This window comes from Balaenoptera ricei, chromosome 9 (genome assembly GCF_028023285.1).
Source record: "Balaenoptera ricei isolate mBalRic1 chromosome 9, mBalRic1.hap2, whole genome shotgun sequence".
In the NCBI taxonomy this organism is placed as follows: domain Eukaryota; kingdom Metazoa; phylum Chordata; class Mammalia; order Artiodactyla; family Balaenopteridae; genus Balaenoptera; species Balaenoptera ricei.
This window is the reverse complement of record NC_082647.1, coordinates 57932936-57960020: the sequence shown is the minus strand read 5'-3', so window position 1 is coordinate 57960020 and position 27085 is coordinate 57932936. Positions and strand designations below refer to the sequence as shown.

Here is a 27085-nt window from a genome sequence, read left to right as displayed (position 1 = left end):
CTGAATTGTTAGAAAGAGTGCAGATCCAAATAAACAATTCTCAGTGCTGCCACATTTGACCTCTTCACACACTCTGGCCACATCTGAGAAGGAAATAAAGTATTTTAAGAATAAATACTCCCCTCTAGGCATCTAACATAATGATTGAAATTCTATGCACAAATCTTCCGTCTATATACAGGCAAAAAAAAAAAAAAAGAAATCAACCTAGAATTTATTTAAAAAAAAAAACAACAAACACTTCTCAGTCTTAAGAATGATACAAAAATGGCAAATAAATTATGAGCTGTTGATTTAACCTTACACATTTAGACAGTCTATTTCAGAAGCATAAATATTTTTTTAAAGTATTCTGGAGGCAACTGAAAGAAAATGAATTAAATTATATAAAATTTCCTTACAAATAAAATATGCAGAGATAAAAATAAAATACTGGCATGCCTATATATCCAAATTAAAAACAGTACTTTAAATGGCAAGGGGACTCAATATGGTAAACTATTTAAAAGGGAAAACTGTTAGAAAATGCCACACCTGTTTTTGTCTAGTGGTAAAGTTAGAAAAAGAGCCAGAAAATGAATTCCTGGGGAAAAAAGACAGGAGCTGGGTGTTTTCTTGCAAAGATTCCTAAATACCTCCTAAGAAGGGACCTACAAGCTATACTGAAGTTTTTATCAGTTCTAGGTATAAACCAACTATTCCAGATTTACTATCATTACCTGCAAGGATAAAAAGCACCGTTAGCAGAGCAGTATCAACAATGAAACTGGCGAACAACATGTAAATGCCTAGTGAAATGATGCAACCACAATTCAGGACAAGTTGACACGTTCATTTTGAAACTCTAAGGCCTACAAGGCAATATCTGTTTCTGTCTAGCAATAATGCACATAACCAAACAAAGGGCTCTGTTTTGTGAGCCTTTTAAGCAGAATTAGTGCTTCAATCTCAGGCCCTTCACAAGGAAATTGATAAGAATCAAAATGTTCAAGGGTAATGATTTGTACATAAATGGCGCGTTTCTCCCAGGAATTCAAAGAACTCCGTAGAAATTATCCAGCTTATCTACACTGCATTCACATTCATACCAGGACCCAATAAGTTATTGAAAATACCTGAAGTTCCTCCCACAACCCAATAACCTGTTGTGGAAGGGAACTTAACACCAGAAGCCCAGAGATTATGTTGTCCTCCTTTCAAGCCATTGCCCTCTCTGAGTCTCTGTTTTTTTCACCCGCCAAATGGATATTACAGTCTCTTTTTCTCCCAAAATAGAATACAGGGTGCCCAGCTCTGAAAACAAGTTAGGTGCTTAGAGAGTTCTACCTATCAGTAAATAGAGAAGGAAACGATCCACTATTGTCAGAGGAGTGTCATAGGTCCACCTGCCCCTAAATGTCTCTCCCATTGGCATCATAAACATAAAAGGCAACACTGGAAAATATAACAATGTGGAATAACATAAATAAAGAACTTAGATTTAAATGCTTGAGCTATGTCTACTGCTGGTCAAAGATTATACCTAAGAGGTACCATTGCTTTTCAATTTGGAACACACATTTTAGTTTGTTGAAAATTAGAGTTAGGGATTCATTGTATTTTTTTTCCATATCGCTATTCAACTGACCCAGCAACATTTATTGAAAAGACCATCCTTTCCCTACTGCCCCGTAGCATCACCATTATTATATATCAAGTGACCATACATGTCACTACATGCTTCTGGAGTGCGTTGCACAGGTCTATTTGTCTCTCCTTGCACCAGTATCACACTGCTGGATTCCAGTGGCTTTATAACAAATCATGATGCTCCATAGAGTAGGTCTTTCCACTGTGTTCTTCTTCAAGATTGTCTGGGCTATATTTTTTCTTTGTATTTTCAGTGCAAATTTTAGAAGCAGTCTGTCAAATTTTACATGCAAAGAAACCTTGTGATCAGTTTGAAAATTTTGAGATCTTTATAATATCATTTCTTCCAAACATTGAATAGAATATATCCCTCTATCCATCTCAGTCTTTAATATCACTCAATAATGTTTTATAGATTTCTGTGTAGAGGTCACACACATCCTTCTGCAGATTTATTCTCAAGCATTTGATTTTTTTAATGCAGTTGTAAATGCCACATTTGAAATTTTATTATTTGTTGTTTATATATTAAAATAAAACTTCTCATTTTTATATCCAACAATTTTTGTAAAATTCACTTATTAATTTTAGTAATTTATAAATTTTATATTTTATATGTGTAGTATTATATCAACTGCAAATAGTAACAAAAGGATTTCTAGGTAGCCATTAATCTACTTTCTGTCTCTAAGAGATTTGCCTTTTCTGGACATTTCATATTAATAGGATTATACAGTATGTGGTTTTTTGTGACTGGCTTCTTTCACTTAGCTTGATGTTTTCAATGTTCGTCCATGTTATAGCATGTGTAAGTACTTCATTCCTTTCTATGGCTGAATAGTATTCCATTCTGTGGACAAACCACATACACCAGTTGATGGACATTTATGTTATTTCCACTTATTGACTATTATGAATGGTGCTATAAACATTTTGTGTACAAGTTTTTGTGTGCACATATATTTTCATTTCTCTTGGGTCTTCTTTTTCTTGATCAGTCTTACTAAGGGGTATTGAAATTATTTTTTTTTTTAAGAACTAGGTTTTGTCTTTGATCCACTCAATATATATTCAAGTTATCTTTATCATTTCTATTTCCTTTCTTTTACATTCTTTAAGTTTAATTTTCTTTAGATGGAAATTTAGGTCATTGATTTTCAATCTTCTTTTCTCATATATGCATTTTAGTCTTTAAACTTCCCTCTATGTACAGCTTCATCTACATCCAAAAAGTTTTGGTATGTCATTGTGAGTTCTTCTTTGATCCAATGTTTATTTAGAAATATATTGTTTGCATTTCAACAATATGAGGGTGTTTTTTAAGTTATATATTTTTTAATGATTTCTAGAGTATTATGGTCAGTGAAGATGCTATTTAAGATTTTAATTATTTGAAATATATTCATTTGCTTTACTGACTAGTGTATGTCAATTTGGATATTCTTTGTGCATTTGAAAAGAATGGGTATTCTGCAGATGTTGTGTGCAATGCTTATTATATGTGAATTAGTACAGTTTGTTGAGCATGTTGTTCAAATCTTCTATAGCTAGATTTTTCCTCCCTGTGTTCATTCTGTTGATTACTAGGAGCTGTCAGTTTTTGCTTTATGCTCTGTGTGGTTTGAGTTTATATTATTAGGTGCATAGACATTTAGCATTGCTGTATCATCCTGACTTAACATCTGGACTTGTATGATATCACACCAGTTCTCTTATGGTTAGTGTTTACCTGGGCCATCTTTTCTCGTCCTTTCACATCCAATATTTCTGTGTCCCTGTATTAAATGATGTTCCTTACAACATATAATTGCTTTAAAAATCATCTATTCCAACCACATGCTTTTATAGATGAGGACTACTGCAGTCTGGAAAATTGAAGTGACTGGACCTATGAGTGTCACACAAACACTTAATGATAATACTCTGAGTAAAGAATGCTCTGATGAATCCCATCTTCTATTCTTCCCACCATGTCATGCATATTCCAGTAAAACTGACATTCTTAGAAAAGTTAATCTATTAATCCAATTTATAATTCAACATAATTTAATTCTCTGAAATATTTGTTATCATTTTAGTCATTTTTTTAAAGGAGCAAAACATTTGTTGATTTACACTATTTAAAAATAAACTGTTTTCGGGCAGGAATTGAGACACAGATGAAGAGAACAAACGTATGGACACCAAGGGGGGAAAGCGGTGGGGGGTGGTGGTGGTGGTGTGATGAATTGGGCGATTGGGATTGACATGTGTACACTGATGAAAAAAAATAAAAAATAAAAATAAACTGTTTTCCCTCTTCTATAATAATTTATTCACCTATCTGCTTTTGTAACTGGTTTTGTTGTTGTTGTTGCAGAATGCATACATTCTGTACTACTTGGCTATTGTGGGTCATTCTATGTCGATGTTCACCCTGGTGATTTCCCTGGCGATTTTCGTGCTTGTTAGGTAAGTACACCTATAGCATCTGCCTTTTATTTTCTTCTCTTAGGTACTAAAATAAATGGTATACTCTGCAAGAGTGTTGGGCAGGGGGAAGTCTGCTGATTACAAGACATGTAACACTGGGAGTCATGAAGTAGCAAGAAAAATGAAATTAATTAAAATATGCTGTTTAACCCTATCTTTGAGGAAAATAGGATGGATACGTATAATTTTCAAAGGCGATATGCCTCCTTCCCAAAATGAAATAATCCTGTGAGCCCGTAAATACACCGCATTAACATGGTTAAGTTCCACTTACCATGGCTAAGCTTCCATGAAGTGTTGAGGAAATAATCCTCCTTCTTTTACCCTCACTCTAAAATATGGAGGCCATGGCCACAAGTTCAGACACACCCTGCTTAATTATGAGCTGTACTGTATGTAAGTGGATTGGGCCAGAAGAGAAGTGGGGCTGGTAAGGCCATGATCGTGTTCAGCCAGAAAAGGAAGTTTCTTTTGGCCTTGACTAACTCAGCCAGAGTCAAGGAGAACCTCTAGAAGAAGATGGCCTGCTGTCAAGTGTCAGTTTTTTGCCCTTGCACACCTACCATTGTTAACTGAAAGTGTCTTCTAAGAACTGTAAGAAACAAAATTGCAATGAGGGTTTCTATTCTGAGGCTGTGTCCATAAAAATGATTGCATTACCTATTGCAAAATGATTAAGTTGATATAGATACTGGTTTTACAATAATGGAGAATTTAAAATATTCTATAGTTTTAGTAATGACCACAATGTATATGAGATAGTAACATATGTTATATTTGATCCTAAAAACATGTCCTAAATTTAGTGTCATTTCTTTAAATCAAAGGCAGGAGGCACGCTACAGTGCTATTTCCTTCCACTGATACTTTTTTTAGTGATGTTATACAAATGATTAAGAAAAGTTCATAGGCACAGACTACAAATAATTCTCCACACTTAAAAATGTGATATGTAATTAAATGTATAGTGATTCATATATAAAATAACAATCTTAATTTGACTTTTGTTAAAATATTGCCATGATAATACTAGAAAAAATCAAACCAAGGGAAGAATCACACTTACCACACGCTTAATACAACTACAATTATTTTTTTCCTTGATCCTATTTTTAATCTTTGTCTATAACTTACATCATAATTACATATTGTATTATGTCAACATCATCAATTTATGTTGATTAAGCAATCTAACTGAATAGCAATTTTTAAACTGAATAGCAAATAACATAAATAAGCAGAGGATGAGCTTCTTCCATATTTGGTTTAACAGGAGAAAGACTGATAAAGCAACAAGACATGAAGGATTAATTATTAGAATAATTTTTTCAATTATAATGATCAGAATACAGCAGAGTAAACACATAGCATGATTAATCTTTGAATGTCTATTCATTTTTCAACTACACTTGACCACAGAGCAAAAATACATCATCATGGCTCTCACATAACTTTTATTAAAAAGTCTGTCACTAAAAGTCTATTCTTTAAATTTTTAAAATATAACCATAAGAAAATTTAAATAGAAAGCCCCAAATTTGTAACTCTGCAATTAATAAATGTACACAGGACTTTAAAGATAAAATAATGTCAAGGGAGATATCTTAGTTCTTTATTTCTCCAGTCACTTAAATAAGTGATGAGGTATGAGAGGCAAATCAGCAAAGAAAGTAAGAATGTTCTTTCAATAATTTCTCTATTAAGCCACTAAAGATGGGTGTTTAAAAGTGTAGCACATAGGCAAAGTGAAATATTTCTCACTTCCAGTTAGTCCCAAAACAAAATTAATCTGGTAAAATCCTTGGGAGCAGGGGCATACTATCTAGGAAGCACAGATTTTGCCCTTACTGTCTCTCTGTTTCAAGAACCTTCCAAACAGTAACTTACGTCTTGGGAGGAAAAACATGTCTTATTGAGGTAGAATCTGAATCTAACAGTGGGAAGACACAAACTGAAACAGTTGGTTCTCTAGGGTGCACACAGTAAGAGGTGACTCGGATACAAAAAACACACATGCTGAGACGCTAAATATTCAAATCCAGAAGCAGTCATGTCTGATTTTTATACCTGTTCTTAATCTTACCTTAAATCTGCCCAAACTAAAACTATCAATGCCATCTGTTTTTCTTAAAGTACGTTTCTAATTCGTCACATTTTTTCTTACATTTGGATTTCAGAAATATTCAAAGTGACTGTGAAAATAAAAATAACTGATCTATGACTGCATTTTATCTTTTAAATAGAAATATTTTCCCAGGTTTTTTTCAAACACTCAACATCACCCTTGTGATATTTACTGCACATTACAAGGGAAGGTTTTATAATTTATGTACTTAAATGGCATCATCTGTGTGAAACCTGAGCAAGCAATAATCATCACTCCCTTGCTTAATTCTGCATGCCCAGGGTTGAGTTATTTTGCAAAATGCAAATAATCAATTTCATAAGACGTTCATGAAACCAAAATGAGAAGTTACACTCAGCTCTGCTTCTGAGACCTAATGCCTCATTCATAATCATCCCATTGAAACCTCACTCTAAAATCCTAACATGTGCCTTCTAGGGTCTATAAAAAGGAATAACCTTGCAGGTGTCCTTCTCAAACCAGCAGGCCAGGAAGGCCTACAGAGGAGTTACTGAATATATGGGAGGCTGTAGAACTGCCAGTACTTTGCTAAAAATCCTGGGGTATTACTCAGAATGAGATCATTAAGGCATGCCACTAATCTTAATGTGATTTTATTCTGAGCATTCAGGAGAAGATAAAAGGCAGGACTGTGTAACCTGAAACAAATAAGAATCATGCTCCCTGTTGCTATTGGAAAATGATTGTAGAAATGTATATAAAGTCTTCGTTATTTTAAAAGAATAAAATTGAACTTCTAGGCCCTCTTCAAGATAAAGGAAAAATTTTTCAGTGATTTAAGTCATAGAAAAGGCAATACTGAAGATCTTAACTGTACAAAGTGGCAGAGTTAAAATAATATTCAGGATGACATACAGGTTACTTCTGGTCCACCAATTAAAGGTTGAAAACAGCCTTTTTAGGATATTTGGTTTAGGACCTATACTGGGAAAAATAGGAGTAATACCATGGAGAGGAATTGAATAGAACCATCAAATTACTTAAGACTGCTCACTACTAGATGCCAAGAGTAAATGTCAATAAGAGGGTTAAAATAAAAATACCTTTAGAGAAGACTGGCTTGAGAAAGTCACATAAGTGGACATTTGTGTTTGTTTCCTGCCATTTTAAGCAAGTTTGCAATAAATTCACTTATCAGTTCCATGTACAATTTATCAATTTACATTTCTGCATAATAATTCTAAATACTGAAACATCTCACTGTTTTTTCTTAAGGAAGGTCCAATAATAGAACATTCATTAACATCCATTTTGACTACTTGGTACCAAAGTACTACTTGCTGATTACATATTGTGAATATCAATTACTCTTGCCTGAAAGTTAACAGAGATATATGCTGAAAGAGAAGCGTGTTCATTGCATTACATTTTCTACATTACATTACATTGACCACACTGGCCAAAAAAAAAAAAAAGTTTTCCACTGGGACCTCTAAAAGGAATATTGATTCCTCTATTACTCAGTATTCCCTATTATTCTATTTCACATCTTTATAGAGGATGGATAGATAACGATCTTGTATAGTATCCTATTATACATCTCTGGCTGCCTTCCTGTTCCTCCAGAGAAACCATTAAATCAATGGCAGCAAAAACAGCCTCCTTTCTCCCAGCCCACCCTTGACATGGCAGGACACCAAAGATAACTGTTGGTCACCTCTTGGCACATGTTCCCTCATAGAACAGTAGTAATAGGAAAAGAAGCAAGAGTTATGATTGAAAGGGAGCTCCTTAAGGGTAAAGATTTTGTGCTAAATCCAAAGATATAAAGTCCCTTGTCAGATAGGAAAGATGTATAACACATTGTTCTGAATTTTTCTAGGAGTTTTAATGCAATCCATTTCACATTCCCTCCTTCCCTCACTTCTCTTGTCCATCATGAACAAGGTATGATACCTACGTAAAGGAAAACTTAAAGTTGTGCCTTGTCCTGTGATATCAAACTGATCTATACAATCTGCAAGACTCAAGGCAAACATTAAGCACCTTCTCATACAACTTCAGTATCCTGCAAGCATACACATACATGCATAGGATACCAGTAACTTGAAACAAAGTTTTCAATGTGAAAGATTTACACCAGGTAAATTAAAATCATAAATATGACATTTCGCTTTAACTTTAAAGTGTGACATCTTGAGATTCCTATGAAAGTAAATCGTTATCTCATCCTCACATGTGAATGACACCTTGATTGGGCCAAGACAGGAGTAAATTATATTGTCTTATCCTCCCGCTCTTGGAGAATCTATAGTACTTATAGTTCCCTGTCACTCAGAGTAAGCAATGTCCTGTCCATCTAAATACCTGTGTTTTGATTTGTTTTTTTTATCAAGAGGAATAAAGTAGAGCTAACATCTGGTTCATGCCATTTCTACTAAAGACATTTCAGGTCTGACAGGAAAATGTCCGCTTCTCTCATGTTCATTCAGGCAACAGGATATTTGTATTGCGAACAATTAAACACATAATTTCTTAAGTTCAGTTCATCCTCTTCAGCATCCTATACCTCTTTTATTATAATAGTAAATAATTATGTAATATATAAGGTCCCTGAAGGCAGAAGCTGTCTGTTTTGTTCAACCATATATCCCTAGCATCTACAAGAAGGTTTGAATCAGAGTTGGATACACAGTAATATGTGTTGGATTATTGAAAGAATTTTATAAATTTAAAGTACCTTTAACTCACTTCCAAAAGCTGAGTGTAATGTCATCAAGTAAGTGTAGTAAAATTTTTAAAACTCAATAAGGAGAAATTATATTGAAATCTTCAAGAAACAGAGACTCATATATTAGTCATATTCTTCCTTTGGAACCTAACAGTTTATCCAGCTTTAAACCATCACTTTCTCATTGTGTACATAACACAGTACTGTATATATGTTTTATGTAATGTTGAACAACAGGATAATGTCCAATATTAAGAATCTGGCAAATGTTCAGTATGATACAAAGTATGAAATATGAGATCATCTAGCATTTAATGTAATTCTCTGTACTGGAAAAACTGTTTAGTGGTCACGGCTCAAAGAAAATTGCTATTATATAAAGATTTTTAATGCAAAAAAGAGTATTAAGCCCTACTGTGTGTCAGAAGCTGTCCTAGGTACACAAAACAAATTCCTTTAGCATTTCCATTCTAGTAAGAGAAAAGGAAAAAATAACAGGCAGTAAACAAATATACGATATGTCAGGAGGCAGTAAGTGTTAAGAAGAAAAATAAAACAAGGATACAAGGACCCAAGAGTAAGCTGGAGGTGGAGGAAGTATATTTTATTTAGGGCAGTTCTGGTTTACACAGGAGACTGAACATTAACCAGTTCTGTAAGCTAACGTCCATTGACAGATTATTGAACTCTACCCAATCCAAAGAAAGTCAGGCATGAGAATAACAATGCTGAATGATACATTCATCCATACTCCTTAGTTATGCATAATGTCAACTGTCGTTGGTTTAAGCCAGGCTGAATCCAATAATGAGAACACAGATATTTGCCTCCCAGTGAGAAGAATTATAAAATGCTATTACGACTATATGAAAAATGGCAGGTCAGAGGTTTAACAGTTACTTTATGGGAAGAGTTTATGCAGTATAAATGGGTATGATGTTTCACATAAATAATTTTTTCTTTTTAAAGCCTTAAATTTGCATCCTACTTTTTATAGTACTGTTAAAAAACCAACTAGGTTCAGTTTATTTAACAAAATTTTCTGCTGCTACATAAAGTAGCACATGGTAGTGTGTGTGCGAGAAAGAGAGAGAGAGGGAGAGAGAGAAAGTTCTCCTCTAAACCCCATCTTTACCATTGGCTGCCTCCTGCATTCTACCCCTGCTCAACAAGTTGAGGATTTTAAAGTATTCTGTATTAACTATTTACTAATACTTGTGCTTCCTGAAGAGTTGAAAAAGGTAGCTACAATAATCAAAATATGCTCTGACAGTTGCCCTTATTGCTTAAAGGCACTTTTTACTACAGATAATTGACAACTCATTTTTCCTTTGATTTGAAAATATAGGAAAGCATTTTCATGATTCATTTTTCCCCAGAATTTTCTTGTCAAAATGCCTGGGATTCTAGCTTTATTCCATGAAGATTTTTTAGGAGTAGTTACTATGATCACTCATTGGCATCATTAACTGAATGTTAACGTTAAGTTTCTCACATTATGCTAAACATTTTTTGACTGGATCAAATATGGTAAACATGAGATTTTAATTCATCTAGGATAATCACTCCAATTTTGTTATAGCCATCCTGCAGGCTGTCTACATTTGCATCAAAAAGTGAAATAGGATATTCAAACTAATGTTTATTTAGACGAACATTCACACAAGTACACAAGTACAGATTTATGAAGTGGAGGAGAAAGGAATGAAAAATGCAGCAAACCGTTTAGTACGCCAGAGGCGGGACGTGGCTCTTCCAACGAGCAGTGCACTTGGATAGGTCCCAGGTCCAAAACACACTGTGCCTCAGCACGAGATCAGATTTGAGACTAGTTAGAATTCTCTGCCTGTGTCTGAGCTCCACCATCAGGAGGACATGGAAAGAAGGAGCCATAGGGTTGATTTCCAGTTGGAATACAAGAAATGAGAAGGTATTAAAAGAAATGGTGAAGGAAAAGGAGGACAGGAGACGTAATAAAATCTGTGTATGTGATGGGCCAAGGACATGGATCCAATCAGGCTGTCAGGCAGCCTTGTTTCTGACTTCAGGCTCTGTTATCCCATTTGCCACTCAATTTCTGCCGGGTTACATCAGTGGAGAGTCGATGTTTCATCTGAAGCACAACTCCAAACCCTAATGGTTTCTCTTGTAAAAGTCCTTCTCTTAATTAATTTTATGACATTTGTTATAATTAAAAGTGATTTTTATCACTCACTCTTTTAGTTACTGTAGGAAGTCACCCTGAGGACTGAAAACTATGAGCTACCGGAAAACTGTCTGTAAAAATCAGGCAGAAAGGTAGTAATGAGTCTTAAAGATGAAACCAGCTTCACTTACTTCTATATGTTCTTTCCTCTGTTGCTAAAGAAAATATTAAAAAATATTTACAAAGTGGGGTTTTTTTCCAGGTACGTCAACATTTTGGCACTGGTTAATGCTTTCTGTTACTTTTTCCTTCCAGGAGCCTTAAGTGCCAAAGGGTGACTCTGCACAAGAACATGTTTCTGACTTACGTTCTGAATTCTATCATTATCATCATCCACCTGGTTGAAGTTGTGCCCAACGGAGAGCTCGTGAAAAGGGATCCGGTAAGCACTACATGATTTGTTTTTAATTTTATTTTTAAGGATATAGTAAGTATAAGTAGTGAACATGGTGTCATTGTCTTACTTAAGCAGCTGTTTACATATATAATATTTACTTTTACAGTGGAGTTTTGCATTTAACAAGGCACATCATTTCTGTGTAATTATTGGAAGTAATGGTTATATGCTATAGTAAAGGGCTGGGAATAATAAAGTTATAGCCCAATAAGAATCATACCATAAATAATGAGTTTTCATGACTAATCAATAATTTATTAACATCTATAGGAAGTTCACTGAGCACATATACTAGGTGTACTAAAGCAGTGCTTTGCAGTGGCCCCAGTGTGTCACTAATGGGTTACAGGTGTGCATGGGTATTAATCCCTCAGCATTCTGGTGCCGAGCTGGTCTTGGGCCAGTCACTTCAGCTGCAAGTAGCTATGTATTTACTCTAGTGATTCATATAAATTTTATCACGTTCTATGTTTGCATGACTTAGAAAAAAGATTTAAATGTCCCTAGTTCACGCACTGTCATCTCCCAGTCTCTGCTAATGGCCCCCGTTAACTGAGCTCAACCAGAAACCAGAGGGCGAGGAAGCCCGGAAGGAGACGTGCAGAGCAATTTCTCCAGGCCCAGGAGCTGGGTAGAGAGTGCATTTGAAAGCACAAACAGAAGTTATCCAGCACACAGTGAATGGCCAAGGGATATTTTCATTTTTGTTTCTCTGCTTAACTGTGTTATGCAAGCATCTGTAGATAGCCTCATCTTTCAAAACTGGCATTTGACAGCTCTGCCAACCCAATGACAAAAATGCGTGAAATCTGCCCAGAGCGTGCATCCTGCGTGACAGTGGCATGGCATGGGAAAGCAGCTTAATTTGGCTTCTAATGGATCCACAGTGCTAATAATTTTTGCAGTGTGAATACATCCAGAAAGGCATTGTGATCCATCTTTTAAAACCATGGCATCTGTTATTGAGACAGAGTCCTGTCTTAGGTGCAGAATGGGTTTACCTTGATGAGTTTTCTTCTTTCATGTCAACCGATTTTAATAAAAGTAATCTCATTTCACTTAATCCTCACAAGACCCCAGTGAAGGGTGGATATTCTCCCCATTATATTTTTTAACATCTTTATTGGAGTATAATTGCTTTACAATGATGTGTTCGTTTCTGCTTTATAACAAAGTGAATCAGCTATACATATACATATATCCCCATATCCTCTCCCTCTTGCGTCTCCCTCCCACCCTCCCTATCCCAGCCCTCTAGGTGGTCACAAAGCACTGAGCTGATCTCCCTGTGCTATGAGGGTGCTTCCCACTAGCTATCTATTTTACATTTGGTAGTGTATATATGTCCATGCCACTCTCTCACTTCGTCCCAGCTTACCCTTCCCCCTCCCCATGTCCCAAGTCCATTCTCTGCATCTGCATCTTTATTCCTGTCCTGCCATCTCCCCATTATTAACTGAGTAAATGGAGGCTCAGTGAAGGCACGTGTCCTGTACACCGTGGATAGTTAGACGTAGATAGTTGTCCTACACACCATGGATAGTTAGATAGATTCAAACCCAAACCCGTCCCACGCAGAAGCCCATCCTCTCTCCTCTGTACCACATGGTGCTCTTGATTATCTTGATTTCTTTCCTTAGGAAGATTGTTCTTAAAGATATTGGCTCAGCCATTTCAAAGTAATGGTTCTCCATAATTAGACAAGCACACTCCATTTCATTAGGGAAGCTGACTCCCACTTAAATTAAAACAGGTGTAGAAGCCATTAACCAAGAATATCTCAGCAAAGAAAACTCAAATTTGGGGCATCCTATTTCCCATTAAATATGAAAACCCTGAGAAAGTTACTAGCTGTACAAAGTAGGCCAGGAAATGGCACTTTAGTTATTGAATAATCAGCCCACCAACCTGGGAGCAGAGGTCTTGTAATTCTTGAATAGACTCTCTCCCGTCTCTCTTGTGCGGGGTCTCACACCCACATGTCATGCCTCCAGCCCACCCTCTGGATGTTAGGGTAATGGGGGCTTTTCATCCATTATGAGATCATACTAAACCTGTTATCCTCCTGAAATAGTATACATTCAGGACTTTTCTGAGTTCACTATTAAACTGTAGAAGCCATTTAACTTTATCCATCAAATGAGAGTAATAAAAACTGCCCTTACTTCCAAGGGGTTGTCCCAGAGTCCCAAAGAAGCATAAAGCTTTTTAAAAATTCCCAAGAGCGTGATATTGCAAACGATTGCTCACAAGGTTACTGCTAACCCTTGCCCTGTGGCTAGCTCCCTAGGTCTCTGCACATGACTTTCCCAACCAATCAGTTACTCTATTCATTTTCTTAGACTCGTAAGTTATCATTGGCGGATGTTTTCACTTTCATCGCGTACTTTAGGGACAGACATTCCTAGGTATTCTGGCAGTCACAGCACACAGGCTGCCTCCTAGCCACCAAGCAGCCAGCTCGGCTCTGCCTTCCAGCTCCCCTATTGCCTAGAAACCTTTAATAAAGCCTGTAAGCAGGTATCTAGGGACCTGGCTTAGCCACAAAGCAGCTGATTCCCTGGGAGAATGTGAGCACAGGGGAGTCAGAGAAATTAATAGGAAGCTTTCTTCTGGATATGGAGGAGGGAGGGTGGCTCTCTCACATTAGGCATTCTCAAAGTGAGTAAGTTTGAAAAACTGAAAAGAAGTTTATCTTTATGGCATGACTAACACCGGGTTCTCCTTATCAATATATTTTTAACCTAACAGACTTGGGGTTTTTTTTTTTTTAGCTATGCAAGAGCAAACTTCCTAGGAAAAAACTATAAAACTCTTGAAAGGTAGAACTTCATCCAATCAATCAAGTGTTTATTGAGCACCTCAAGCTCAAATTTTTAGTCTTCAGGCTGAACTAAATTCATATCATTTGGGGCAAATATCTATTCATGACATTCTCTTCACAATCCCTAGGAATATGCCCAGCCCCCCATGGAAACAGCTGCCTACATCTTGCAACTATATATGTGAGACTCAGTCATTTATCTACCTATTTCAAAGTGTGTGTATGTCTCTTTTTTAGTGGAAAAAAAAGGAGCAAAAGTCTGATTTTGCTCTGTGTGCCTGAATGAGAAGTCTCCTTTCCTCTGAGATTCAAATGAGAATAAGCCACCAATCACAGCCCACTTACAGTGGAAAACGGGGCATGTCATAGTGTGTGAGCACACTTCGCCCTCTTCCACATTTCCAAATGTCTGTTTTCTTCCATAGGACAAAATCTGGAAACATGTGCCTTTCACCAAATACATATAAATAGCATAGGCTAAAAACCAAAGACCACAACGACAAAAATTAATTGACGTTTGTAAATTGTGAAGCATACAACTGGCCCAAAGGAAAAAAACTAGGACATTTGTTGTTAGTACTTTCTCTATTTGAATAGTCTTTGTTTTCCAGTGAGATTTTGGTACATGTCTTATCTAATCCCCCACATACAACACAAGACTGCTCTCTCTAGGCAGGCAAAATTAGTTCAAGAAAGGGTAGGAAAGAACTCTCAAGTAGATATATCTTGTATGTTTTTCATCATTGAAACTGCTTATTTACTATTTCCAAGTGAGACATAGGTCTTAAACTTTGTATTGTACCTTATCTTGAAAATGCATATTCTGTCATAAATGCTATCATAGAAGTCTAATTTCTTGAGGCTCTTTTCCTATCCAAAAGACTATTAAAGTAAATTGCAGTTGGAACTACAAATGCAGGCATTAAGAATAAAGGAATTTTTCCTGTTGTAATATATTTGAATACACAGGGGATAAACAAGAACTAGGAAAGGTTTAACCAGGTTTAACTAGAAAAGCCCCATCTTTCCCAGCAATAAAATTCCCCACCTTTAAAAAGACAGAGAAAATAACATCCAAATATTGAGAGTCATGTCATCAATGTATTCCTAAGTCTTGTGCAAAATCAGATACTTTAAATTACTCTAAATAAATTATATGAAATACTGCATTTTTCTTGAAAAACTGACATTTCAGAAAACACTAGATTAAGGTCCTCCCTAGCCAAGAAAAGTGTAGATAATAAAGAAAAACCCAAGAAAGAAGAGACAGACAAAAAAAATTAGCAGAATAAATTTTTGAAAAAGGGAAGTTATTACACATTTTCAGTCTACAAATATTTATTGAAATTGCAATTAACATGAAAAACATAACCAAAGTCATAAACTAAAGAAAAGCACACCCATCAGCACTTCATCTGTCTGTGATTCAAGCATATGTCTCTTTTCTATAAAAATGAATACATAATTTTCTATATAAAGTATATAATTTTTAAAGACTCTTTCTTAAGCAAACTAAAGACAGAATTGTGGGTTGTTTTTTTTTTCATTTTGACCCAATTCTCAGGTCACTGAATCAGTAGTTAAGAGGCAAAAATATTTTTCTTCCCAGTGCCCAAGGGGATATATTAAAAAGAAAGTTATTTCTTGTAAAAGGAGGCTGCATTATCCCAGTGCTTTCACACTACTTCTGTAAGGGTTTGTTTTGTTGGGGGCAAAAGAAAACTGTTCTCACTCCTCAGCAGGGAATCCCAGTGGGTTTATGGTCCCTTTCCCATCGAAGTAGTCAGTCTCTTCCCTTGGAAGTTTTTTGGTTGGGCAGATTCTCTCCTGTAAAACCAAGGGTGAGAATCTTATTCCTTCACACAACTTTTTTTTTTTTTTAAAGTTAAACTCAAAATAACTCATCGAATAAATAAGGGCTGAATAAATCCTCAGTTTATTGAGTGATGTGAAAATTGCCCATTGTCATTTGTGTCATTTGAACATTTCATTTTCATAATATCTAAAATTTCATTTTCTTGTTCTGTCTGCTTCTTCGATGATCTTCATGTAGAGAGTTAGGAGGCAGAATTACAAGCATTGTTCTTGCTGCATCTAAAGGAAGCTGGCAGCATACTAGTCATTTTCTAGACAGAAATGTCTCTCTGAACTTTTTATCTGAGTCTGAAAGGGACAATACAGGGAGATTAGTTTTTACTGGGAACCTGAGCATTTTATACCTCAAAAGCCAAAACAGTTGGGTCACATTTTCTATAGCCTTTTATATAAGTAAAGTCAAATGAGTCCCAAGTTCTGAAAAACAAAGTGAATTTCTTCTAAGTCTCCCTTGTTCAGGACAGTTGAGCCAATAGGCTAGGTCAGAACGTCACCTCCTGGTCACAGGAAGATCAGCTTGGAATGGATGCTCAGAAGTGAGAAACTAGAAACTGATGAAACCACTGGTGGAAACTGGACTCCTCCCACCTAGCCCAGAGGAGGCTGGGGGGAGGGAGAGCATGTAAATGTGAGGGAGGTGACAGCGATAGCAGAGTTTTTGAGATGAGAGATCAAATGGCAGATAACACTGTATTGGAATTATCCATTTTGGTAGCCTATGAAAGACATTAGATTGAGAATGAAAAAGTATGACGGATTTGAGGGACAGTGCAGAGAGAATAATGCCAAGACACGGTAATGAATTGAGGTATCTTATCCTGGTCATTTATGCTATTTCACTTTACTTACATTTCAAAGCCAATAAATGGTCTTTTAACCAAGATCATATGGTACAGAAAAGTATAGAGGATTTCTTTATTCCTTTTAAAATTTATTATTTATAATCAACCACATTTCCATATGGATTTGAAGAATTTATTCCTAAAATGGCTATAAACATCAACCCAATCTCCAGTTTCTCTCACCTGACCAATCTGGGTGATACCTCTGCACGAGAAATTAGTCACCTACAAATGGTATCTTGTGGTATGGTTTAGGTAGTGAGTCTTCATCTCAACATTTGCAGCTTGTTTCCCTTGCTTTGAGAAGGCTGTTATGAATGTCATGCAGCACTTCTTATAGATTTGTTTTCATTCTCAAAAAACTTTCAGTTGAGTTACTAGAAGTTTTGTACACTCCCTTGGGGTATGTTGGTTAATTGCTAGAAAGCTGTGGAGCAATAATCAATTTGATATTAGCTGTGTTCAGGTGGATTGCTCCAAATACTACAGCATTGTTCTCGCTGAACTACAGGATCTCAGATCCCAGCTCTTTTACTTACAGATTAATCTTGAGCAAGTTACCTAACCTCACTGTGCTTCACTTTCTTGATAGAGATATCAATAATAATAGTACCTTTCTCAAAGAGTTGCTTGTGAGGATTAAATGAACCAATACACCTAAGATCCATAAATCCATTTAAGAGTCAGAACTCTCAAATGTTAGCTATTATTATTTATACTAGAGTTGTTACCATTGTCATGGACTTAAGCACTCATCATTTTCTAACTGTGGTACTCAGTTTCATTTCTGTGTTAACACACCATGGGAGGTGTGGAAACTCAGAGCATGTGTAAAATACTGCTTAAATCTAAAAGGACTAAGTGTGAAAGCAGAATGCACATACTCAGAGGTTTTTAAATCACAAATAACCAAAAAGGGCTGTGGCCTGAGCCTGAGCATATAATACTCATTCAGTCATGGCTTGAAAATCCCCAGTGAAGAGTGATAATATCCTCATTACAGCATGTAGGCAAAGACCCGTGAGTATAGCAAGCTGTTAATTTTTATTCCCCTGCCACATTTCTAACAGGCTTTTTTTTTTTTTCCCCATCATGTTTTCTGTTTTCTCTGGCTTTGTTTCCTGAACACTTCCGGAGTATTTCCTTTGCCAATTTCTGGATCATTTTCCAGTGTATTTATCTCAAATGGGACTTTTTTCTCCAGTGTTTTTTTTTTTTTTTCTAAACACACCCAATTGTGACTACAGTTGCACAGATTCAAGCTTATTTTCTCTGAGGCTTTATCAGAAATCAGCCCAGGATTGCATGACAGACTCACATTTAATTGAAAACGTTATATCTTTAAATTTCTCTAGAGAAGGACTGCAGTAGTTTCCTACAAAGTTAATGCTGACTCTCTGACTGGGGGATTTTTCTCCTTCATTCAGCTAGCTGTAAAGACTGTACAAGTTGACAGTTTTCAAGTTGAAATAAGAGCCTTTTGCCCTTTGGTTTATCAACTGCACTGGCATCTTGACAAAAAGTTCTGTAATTCCTCCTCATGAAGTTTTAGTATACATGTGAATCAAAGTCAGGACGTTTCTCATTGCATTGTGAGTCTACTGGAACAAGAAGCTTGTGCTCTTTGATGGTTAGAGTTAGTACTGGAAGGCCAGCAAGTAACCAAAACAGGAGTCAGGTACTGAGTAAACTCCCTCTGTACCCTAAATCCATTCAAAGTGTGCCCCATCGTCCAATAGCGTCAGCAGCCCTCGGTACTTAACTTAGAAATGCAGAATCTACCACCCCATGCTAGATCTTCTGAATCAGAATCTCTACTAATGGGGCCCAAAATCTGTGTTTTAACAAGCTCTCCCAGTGATTCTGATGCATGCTAAAATTTGAAAAAGCACTACTATAAACTTTTTCATTATTTATATTTGAACTGGATATTTTTGGAGGGATTCATTATTACGTCACTGCCTTCAAGAACTCCTTTCAATAAGCCATGCCCAAACCCTTTAGAGTTTAATTTCAAGGAGTAGATGAAAGGGCATTTCAAGCTTGTAAGATGTATGAAGGAATGGAGAGGAAAAAGGTAAGCCGTATGTCCTTTCTAGTTCTCTGTGTATCAAAATCACTCTCACACTTGAAGAGAAGAGAGCTGGGAAAATTACTGACCTAATAAAATATCAGTCTCATTTGATCCATTCACTTTTATAGACAAACAAAAGTAGTTTCTCTCCACAGTATTTCCCACTCCAGTTCTAAGCAGTTCAGGGAAGATAATGGAGTTGCAACCTCCATTCCCCAAAAGTATATGCCCACACGAGGCGGAATGATATACACACACCACTGAAACAGAGGCAGAACAACCTATAGACACAGTGCTGGAGATCACCAGAACCTACACCAAAGTTTATTTCTGCTTTAAAACAAGATTTAGCAGAAATAAACTTGGCACCTTTGATTCGGTACAAAGTATTATGGAGTTAGTACTCTTTAGACCATTTCAAACTAATTTTTCAATATTTTTAGTTAGTTATTAATATATTTGTATAGCGGAGGATGTGGTTTTAACTGTTCACCATAAGTTTTCAAACATGCTTCTGGTAACCCCCAGTAACCCTCCTAGCATACTCTTCATTTTGCTACAATATTGTTCATGCAAATTCGAGAAATTTATAGTTAGCTACCTCTTTTACTATAAATTAGTCTGTATAGCAGCCCCCAAATAATGCAAAAATTGGAGGAAGGGCAGAATGCTTGACAACGCTTAATAATTTGTTCAACTTTGGCAGAATCTACTAATTCATTCCTTGTTAATTTTCTCACAAATTGAATGGATTATGTAATGTTAATAACACAAACGCCATTAGTTTGATTCATTTATTTGCTATGATCTAGGTGCCAGGCTTTGCTATGTACCTGAGAAAAGAATTTTTAATGGTATTAATGTTGATTACAGAAATCACCTTTTTTAGAAGTCATTGTGCATGGCTGCATTTATGTATTTCTGTATTCATCTCCCCTCCAGAAGATGACTTTCTCAATTGCAAGCACTGAACTTTGTCTTTGCAATTGTAGGACCTAGTCCAGGATTGAGCACACAAAAGAATAAGTATAGTTTCTTCATGAAATTTAGCCACAATTTTGACAAATCAAAGGATCTTAAAGAATAACATGTGTTTAACCAAACTCTAGCAGAATGTCCTTTAAGAAATAGTTGGTTGTTATTCTGAATTCTCCCTTGCCAAATTTTTTTAAAGCCAAAAAACAAAACATCTCACAATTTTTTCCTTAGTATGCTACTGTATCTAGCCATATAGAACATAACTACAGTGAATAATGAGGATTGGCTGCATATAAAATGTGAAGTCAAAGCTGCTTTGGATGACACAGAGCCCCAGCTTTTCCCTGGGCCATCATCTTTGCCCTCTTCTTATCCCTTACTCTACAAATGGCAGCCACCAAAGCTTCTGCTCTGGACCTCCTGATCCAGAAGGAATAGGGTTTTCAAGTAAGAGTAGTCTTTAAAGTGAATCCAGAGTATCAGCTGAATTTCTTATTTTACTTCCTTGTTTGTCATGTGCACATAGCAAGTATTTGCTTAGCAAACGCAAACTAATAATAATATTAAATAATCCCAATTAGGAAGGTAATCAGATAAAAAAAAAAAGTCAGTGCCTTTGTAAACCAATATAAATTACTTTTAGATTACCTGATGTTTTGAATTATCTGCACTACTGTTCCACTTTGGTCAGAATCAGAGGTTGATTCTATCTCTGAAAATACACTATCTGCCTTCTCAGGGACCCGGCTGGCTGCTTCTTACGTTCAATGAGTTCTGAAAGGACTCAGTGCATCAGATTCCCAGTAAATGAATTACTGTTGCTATGCATTGAATAGAAATGAGTGGTCCTGAAAAGGTTACTGCAATACTGAAAGTCACTTTATGGCTAATTTGCTTTGTAAAAAAGAAGGCCTGAAATCCAGTCAGATTCAAAATGTAAAGCAGAGCATTTGATAAAATAATAATGCAAATAATCATCCCTAATATGTAAAGTCTTGCATGCTAAATTGTTGCTATTTTTGTTGTTGTTTAGAGGGAGTCAAGCACAGCTAAATACCTTAGGGTAGTGTTCCTCAACCAGGAACATTTTCCTCTCCAGGGGACCTCTGGTAACGTCTGGAAACATTTTTGATTGTTATAACTGGGTAGGGGATAGAGGTCAGGAATATTGCTAAACACCCATCAACACACAGGACAGCCCCACAACAAAAAGTATCCAGTCCAAAACATCGATAGTGCCAAGATGACAAGCCCTACTCTAGAGGTGACTAGGAAACTATTTAGGGTGTTCTGTTATGTAGTTTAAGCAATAATCATTTCTGTACAGACAACAATATGTAGTTAATCTTGATTGCTCCAGAAATGTGGATCCCACATCAGTACTGAGTACCAAGCGAGGTTGCCATCCTTATCTCTTGTGTCCCAAACACATGGACCCCCATATAGAAACTAAGGCTCCCTTATGAAAGCAAAATCACATCAGTTGGGCTCAGCATAGCTCCTGGCTCATATATGAGAAATTTACCACCTGGTTCTCTCCTCTTTTACTGCTAAGTAAACATCACTAACAGATCAGTGAACTTCAGGACAGCATTAACAATTTCTGTGTTATTCTCCTCATTGGCCATAGAAAAGGGGCCCTAAAAGTTATGTGGCGAATCCTTGGATGCTATCAGAAATTATGGGTCTCAGACACACTACAGGAAAAATAAGCCTGTCTAGTCTATATAAGTAACCAGGATGTAATGAGAAAACATTTGGGAGACTAGGCTTCCATTGCCCTAGTTGGCTGTTTCTTTACATGTAATACTAATAACCTATGAACTATTACTCTGATTTCTGAATCTAGAGGGTGACACGTTGATAGATGCTTGGGGAAACTGCCTTTCAGGCTGAATGCAGATACTTTAGCTCATTCTCACGTTCACCCTCTGTTCTCGGCCAAATTGTTACAGATGTCTTCCACTGAGTATCTCCATTTCTTTCCAACAGCCGATCTGCAAGATTTTGCACTTTTTTCACCAGTACATGATGTCGTGCAACTATTTCTGGATGCTCTGTGAAGGGGTCTACCTTCACACACTCATCGTGGTGTCTGTGTTCGCTGAGGGACAACGCATGTGGTGGTATTATGTCCTGGGCTGGGGTATGTATTTTCTGCAGCTGAGTCTTGAGCCACCTTTACCTCTGTCTGTATATTCACAGTCTTCTTCTAGCCTTGGTCAGAGAACAGGCAGGGGCTGAGGTCCTTTGAGGAGAGATGGGACACAGGTGCTGGCAGGAGTTCAGTCTCCTGAGAACTTGGTAGAAGCTTTTTAGCAAGTTCACATGGACTCTGGTACGCAGGAGGGTGAGTGCAGCGAAGGAGGGGTATGATTATGAGCATGTCTTCAGGAAGCAAACCCAGCTAACAGATGCACTGAAAACATGCGCTGATGGAGAGATCTGATTAGACCCCCTTCAGTTTTATTTATCACCTGTTTGTAGAGCAAAGGAGAATTTCACATTTTGAATTCTGTACTCCCCTACCCTGGACCCACTTCCCATCCTCAAGAGTGTTCCTTCCTGTCAATCCATCGGCAGGACTCCTCTAGTGAAGGTTCAGGACGTGGAGTCCAGCTAAGCAATAGACATAACCACATGGGCCTCCAAGTAGAACCTACCTGACATCACAGTGCATGGCAATGGCTTTGAAAAGCTTATGGTGGGACTGTTTGAGGTGTGGCTACTTCTTCTTCTTCTTCTTCTTCTTCTTTTTTTTTTTTTCAAGGCTCATGGATGAGGTTTATTTTCCAATTGACAGTTGATGTTAGGTGAAGTAGTCTCCAAACCAGACGAGAAACAGTCGCTTATTCATGTGGTTGAAAGAGGGAATTAAGTTAATTGTAGTCTTTAAACGTTTAAAAAACAGTCTGGGGGAAAAAAACCTATGTAGTGCTCAAACTGTACTTTTAAAAATACTATTTTATTTATACTCAAGTATGAAAAAAAGGGCTATACTACCATGTTTACATACATACCAATATTGGAAACAATTCAATAATGAATCACATCTAAATTTTATAAAGAATACACAAACATTAAAAAACACTGATTAGTTATAGAGAGCAGAGTAGAAGAAAAACTGATTAGCTATCATTTTCATTTCCAGTAAACAGGAGCACCCTCTGAGAAGAATCAAATCAGTTAGTAATACTCACCTATACTGCAAAGTAATATATACAAAGGAAAGTTAGTGATTGTACTGATTATTACTTTTACTAAGCCATTTTATCTTCCTCACACTCAATGCAAAGAAAATAATATGAAGAAAAATATGTTCTCACCATTCACAATAAAAAGAGTCTGCTTCATTCTGCAGGCCTGGCATATTGTACAGTAGAGAGCACTTCATGGCTCAAGTGGATCAAAGTATCATTTTGATTCTGAGCCACCGAATAGAATCTCATGCATATTTGGTGACTGGACTAACTCCATAGGAGCTGTGATAGATTGAACCATTTCTGTGGAATCCCCAGATCTCACAAATAAGAAAAGGCCCTACACAAGAAAAGATAACAATCAATCTGTCCATAAATTCTATCTATAGGCTCTTTCTCTAGTGTAAGGTGGGAAAAGGGGCCCTTTCTTGAGTACATGGATACAAGTGTTGCTGTGGTCTAAAGATTGCTGGATTGACACTGTGTCTGATATAATGAAGATAAGGTATACATAGAAACCACTGCCAGATTAAGAAACTTCCACAACTTGTCTCAGTTCTTCAAATAATGGAGCAAGTTCCTTTTCTAGGCTGACGATTAGTCCTGTATTATCATTGCTGCTGGCTATGAAACTCACCACCAAAGGTAAACGATTGAATTGAACCACCTGGTAGGTGTTATAGTAACAGGTGATACTTTTATTTTTTGAAAATCCAAGTTTGCTCCCTTGGTCTGTTGCAAGGGCAAAAGTAGACAAGAAACCAGGTCTCAAAGCATGCTCTGGAGCATTATCATTGGCCCCTTTAATGAAAGGCACTCCATCTCTATCCGATACAACAATAGCATGGAGCCCCTCAACACGTGGTAGTTTTTTATACAGGAATCGTTGTAGGTCATCCACCATCATGAACCCCTTTCTCTGGCAGGATCAATCTCCACGCCTGGGTTTCTGGGCTGCCTGCTTCTCTGAGCTGTCACTTCAGAGGACAGCTTCTGAGACAGCTTCCTCTAAAAGCCGCTGTCACATGATTTGTGAGGTGTGGCTACTTCTGTACAAATTGACTAAGGTAGGGGGCTGAGGTCCTTGGGGACTCTCTAGAATTGTTCCCTTTCCCCGAGGGCTGCTAAAAGAACAGCTCCACTGGTGGAAGGGAAGCAGACAGATAGTAAGGCAGTGAGAGGGAAAAAGCTCTGGGACAAAAACACATTCAGTGAAACTTCCATAGTGGAGGAGGGTCCCGAGGGCCATTCCACACTGTCTGTAGAGCCAAGGGCTGCCCTTACTCTCCACTGACAGGGTGACTATGACTCTTGGAGCAGAAGCTGTGGATTGCCTTCAGCTACGCCTGACTTTTAATGCAGCATTTGGGGGAGCCCCTAAAAATATCCATAAGGGAGGCAAGATTTCATGAGGAGGGAGGGTAATCCGAAGGCTTTCTGAAAACATCACACTTTGTAGTTGAACCCCTGCCCAACAGATATTGTTACCAACTGTATAGAAATGCCTCAGGGAAGTCATGTAAGCAGCCCAAAGTCTTCTCCACGTTTTACTCCAGGGATGGCCCTATGCAATATTCGTTTACTGGTCAACCCTCCCTCATAGGAACACATGGATTTTAACCAAGTATCAATACATTACCCAAACCCAGTGGGATTAATCCTTTAATGGTGGGTCAATAGGGCAGATATTTGGGTTGCCTCAAAGTTGAACTGATGATGCTACAGCTCTTTGGTTGTAACAGATAATAAGATATTCTAATTTAATTAGAAAGAGAAATTCTCACACTCTAGAGTATCTCATGGAAGTCAGGAGCCAGAATGCAGCGGGGCTACTAAAAGGGCTGTACCCTGGCAACAGCCCAGCATCCTGGATTTTTTAACCATCCAGTAAGGTTAGAAATCAAGCTTGTGACTATCCTGCCCATCCCACATCAGGTGCTAGGTCCTCCTGTTTTTCCCTGTCCTCAAAACAGGCCAGCATACAAACTTGTTTTTTTGTTGTTTTTTCTTTTAGTCCCAGCCTTCCACAAGAAGCTCCTCTTTCCTTTCCCTGCCCTTCTCAGCTTCATACATACCCTCTCAGTGATTTCTAGTCTTCTGAAACTGGTCATGCCAGGAATCAACTAGCTACAATTTAATTCCCCCCAATAGCAATTCTGATTATCACAATAATAATGATTGGCACTGGTCAGATGCCTTCAAACTGAAAACCTGAAAATAACATCCCCCCCCGCCCCCCCCCCCACAGACACCATTTCTGTCTGATCTAGTTTACTTATTTGCTTTGAAGTAAAATGTATGGCATACTTATACCAATTTTGACTATTTAAAAACATCTGTCTGTCACACTCAGAAAATTTCTCATGGAAGAAAAAGGCTGCAAATTTATTCTTGCTTGTGACATTCAGCAGAGATGAGAGCACCCTGGAAGGAGCAGTTTATACTGCTCTTTCCATACTGATGCATTGTGAATTCGTTATAAAACTTGTAGCATCATCGTAGTCAGCTCTTTGAAGACATCTGCTTAACACACATGTTCATGTGTGTTACAATTCAAAGGAAAAAAGAACAAGCTGTTGTATCAAAAAGAAGGTAATGAAAATAAGTAAAATATTTATGGGATACCTTAATCAGAGAATACTTAAAACTTTATCAGAATGATTCAAGTAGAATCCTAAGGAACATCACATTCAGTAAGGTAAGCACAGAATCGTCCATTTAAAAGAATGAGAAGGATTTGCATGTCCATAGATAGATGTTTAGAAAGATAGTCAACAAGTATAGTTCTAAAATGTAATTTTTTTTTTTAACATGCCTGGGCTAAATCTATCTTTCTCCACTCCTGCACACACTAAAATTCCACCAAACTCCTTACCATTCAAAAATCACAGTACCAAATCTCAATTCTGAGAACAAAATTGTAAGACAGCTGTGATGACTTCTTTTAAAGCAATAGCCTTCTCTTAGAACTTCAGGCAAGCATTATCTTTGGATGGGAGGAAAACAAGTAAAATTACAACCAAAATAAATTCTCAACAAAAATAGTTTCACAGAAACTTTAAAGAATTTAATAGAGCAGAGAAGAAGAAATTTCTACTGGATATTTTTTTTTTTTTAATTTTTTTATTTACGGCTGTGTTGGGTCTTCGTTTCTGTGCGAGGGCTTTCTCTAGTCGTGGCAAGCGGGGGCCACTCTTCATCGCGGTGCGCGGGCCTCTCACTATTGCGGCCTCTCTTGTTGCGGAGCACAGGCTCCAGACGCGCAGGCTCAGTAGCTGTGGCTCACGGGCCCAGTTGCTCTGCGGCATGTGGGATCTTCCCGGACCAGGGCTCGAACCCGTGTCACCTGCGTTGGCAGGCAGATTCTCAACCACTGCGCCACCAGGGAAGCACTCTACTGGATATTTTTATTGTCCTTTTGAAATTATTTTCACACCAAAACAGTACGATGGGTCCTAAAATTTAGGTCCAATGCCATGAAATAAGGTGTAACCTATGTTTTGAAAAGAGTTTGAAAGTGGGACAGCAGAAAATTTGACCCAAGAAAGCTACATCCTAAGACCTAACTTTGTTTGCAGGTGATGTACATCTCATCCATTCATTTCAGCTGTAATATTACCCACTCCATCTCAAAGAATTATAAGAGACAGTATGAACATCACCCTCTGGGTGAAAAGTATCTGGTGGTGAACTTCTCCCCAACAGAAAATGAAAAAAGGCTTCTTTCAGTAGTTACTTCCTTACAAGTCTGCACTGGACAGCTTACTGGTC

The 27085-nt window shown here is 37.2% G+C and overlaps 2 protein-coding genes across 3 annotated transcripts in view; one reads left to right on the top strand and one right to left on the bottom strand.

The window, feature by feature from the left end:
• The window catches only part of CALCR (calcitonin receptor), a 136818-nt gene that overhangs the window by 96016 nt on the left and 13717 nt on the right, over nucleotides 1-27085 (top strand). For both annotated transcript variants that reach the window (XM_059933854.1, XM_059933855.1), the window contains 3 exons: nucleotides 3989-4080; nucleotides 11380-11506; nucleotides 22107-22260. In XM_059933854.1, the coding sequence (XP_059789837.1) occupies nucleotides 3989-4080; nucleotides 11380-11506; nucleotides 22107-22260 (373 nt within the window). The remainder of the gene's footprint in view (nucleotides 1-3988; nucleotides 4081-11379; nucleotides 11507-22106; nucleotides 22261-27085) is intronic.
• On the bottom strand, nucleotides 23564-24218 carry LOC132371514 (ragulator complex protein LAMTOR3-like). The gene has a single exon (XM_059932780.1). It carries the CDS (start codon nucleotides 24216-24218, stop codon nucleotides 23844-23846), a length of 375 nt encoding a protein of 124 aa, XP_059788763.1. The 3' UTR covers nucleotides 23564-23843.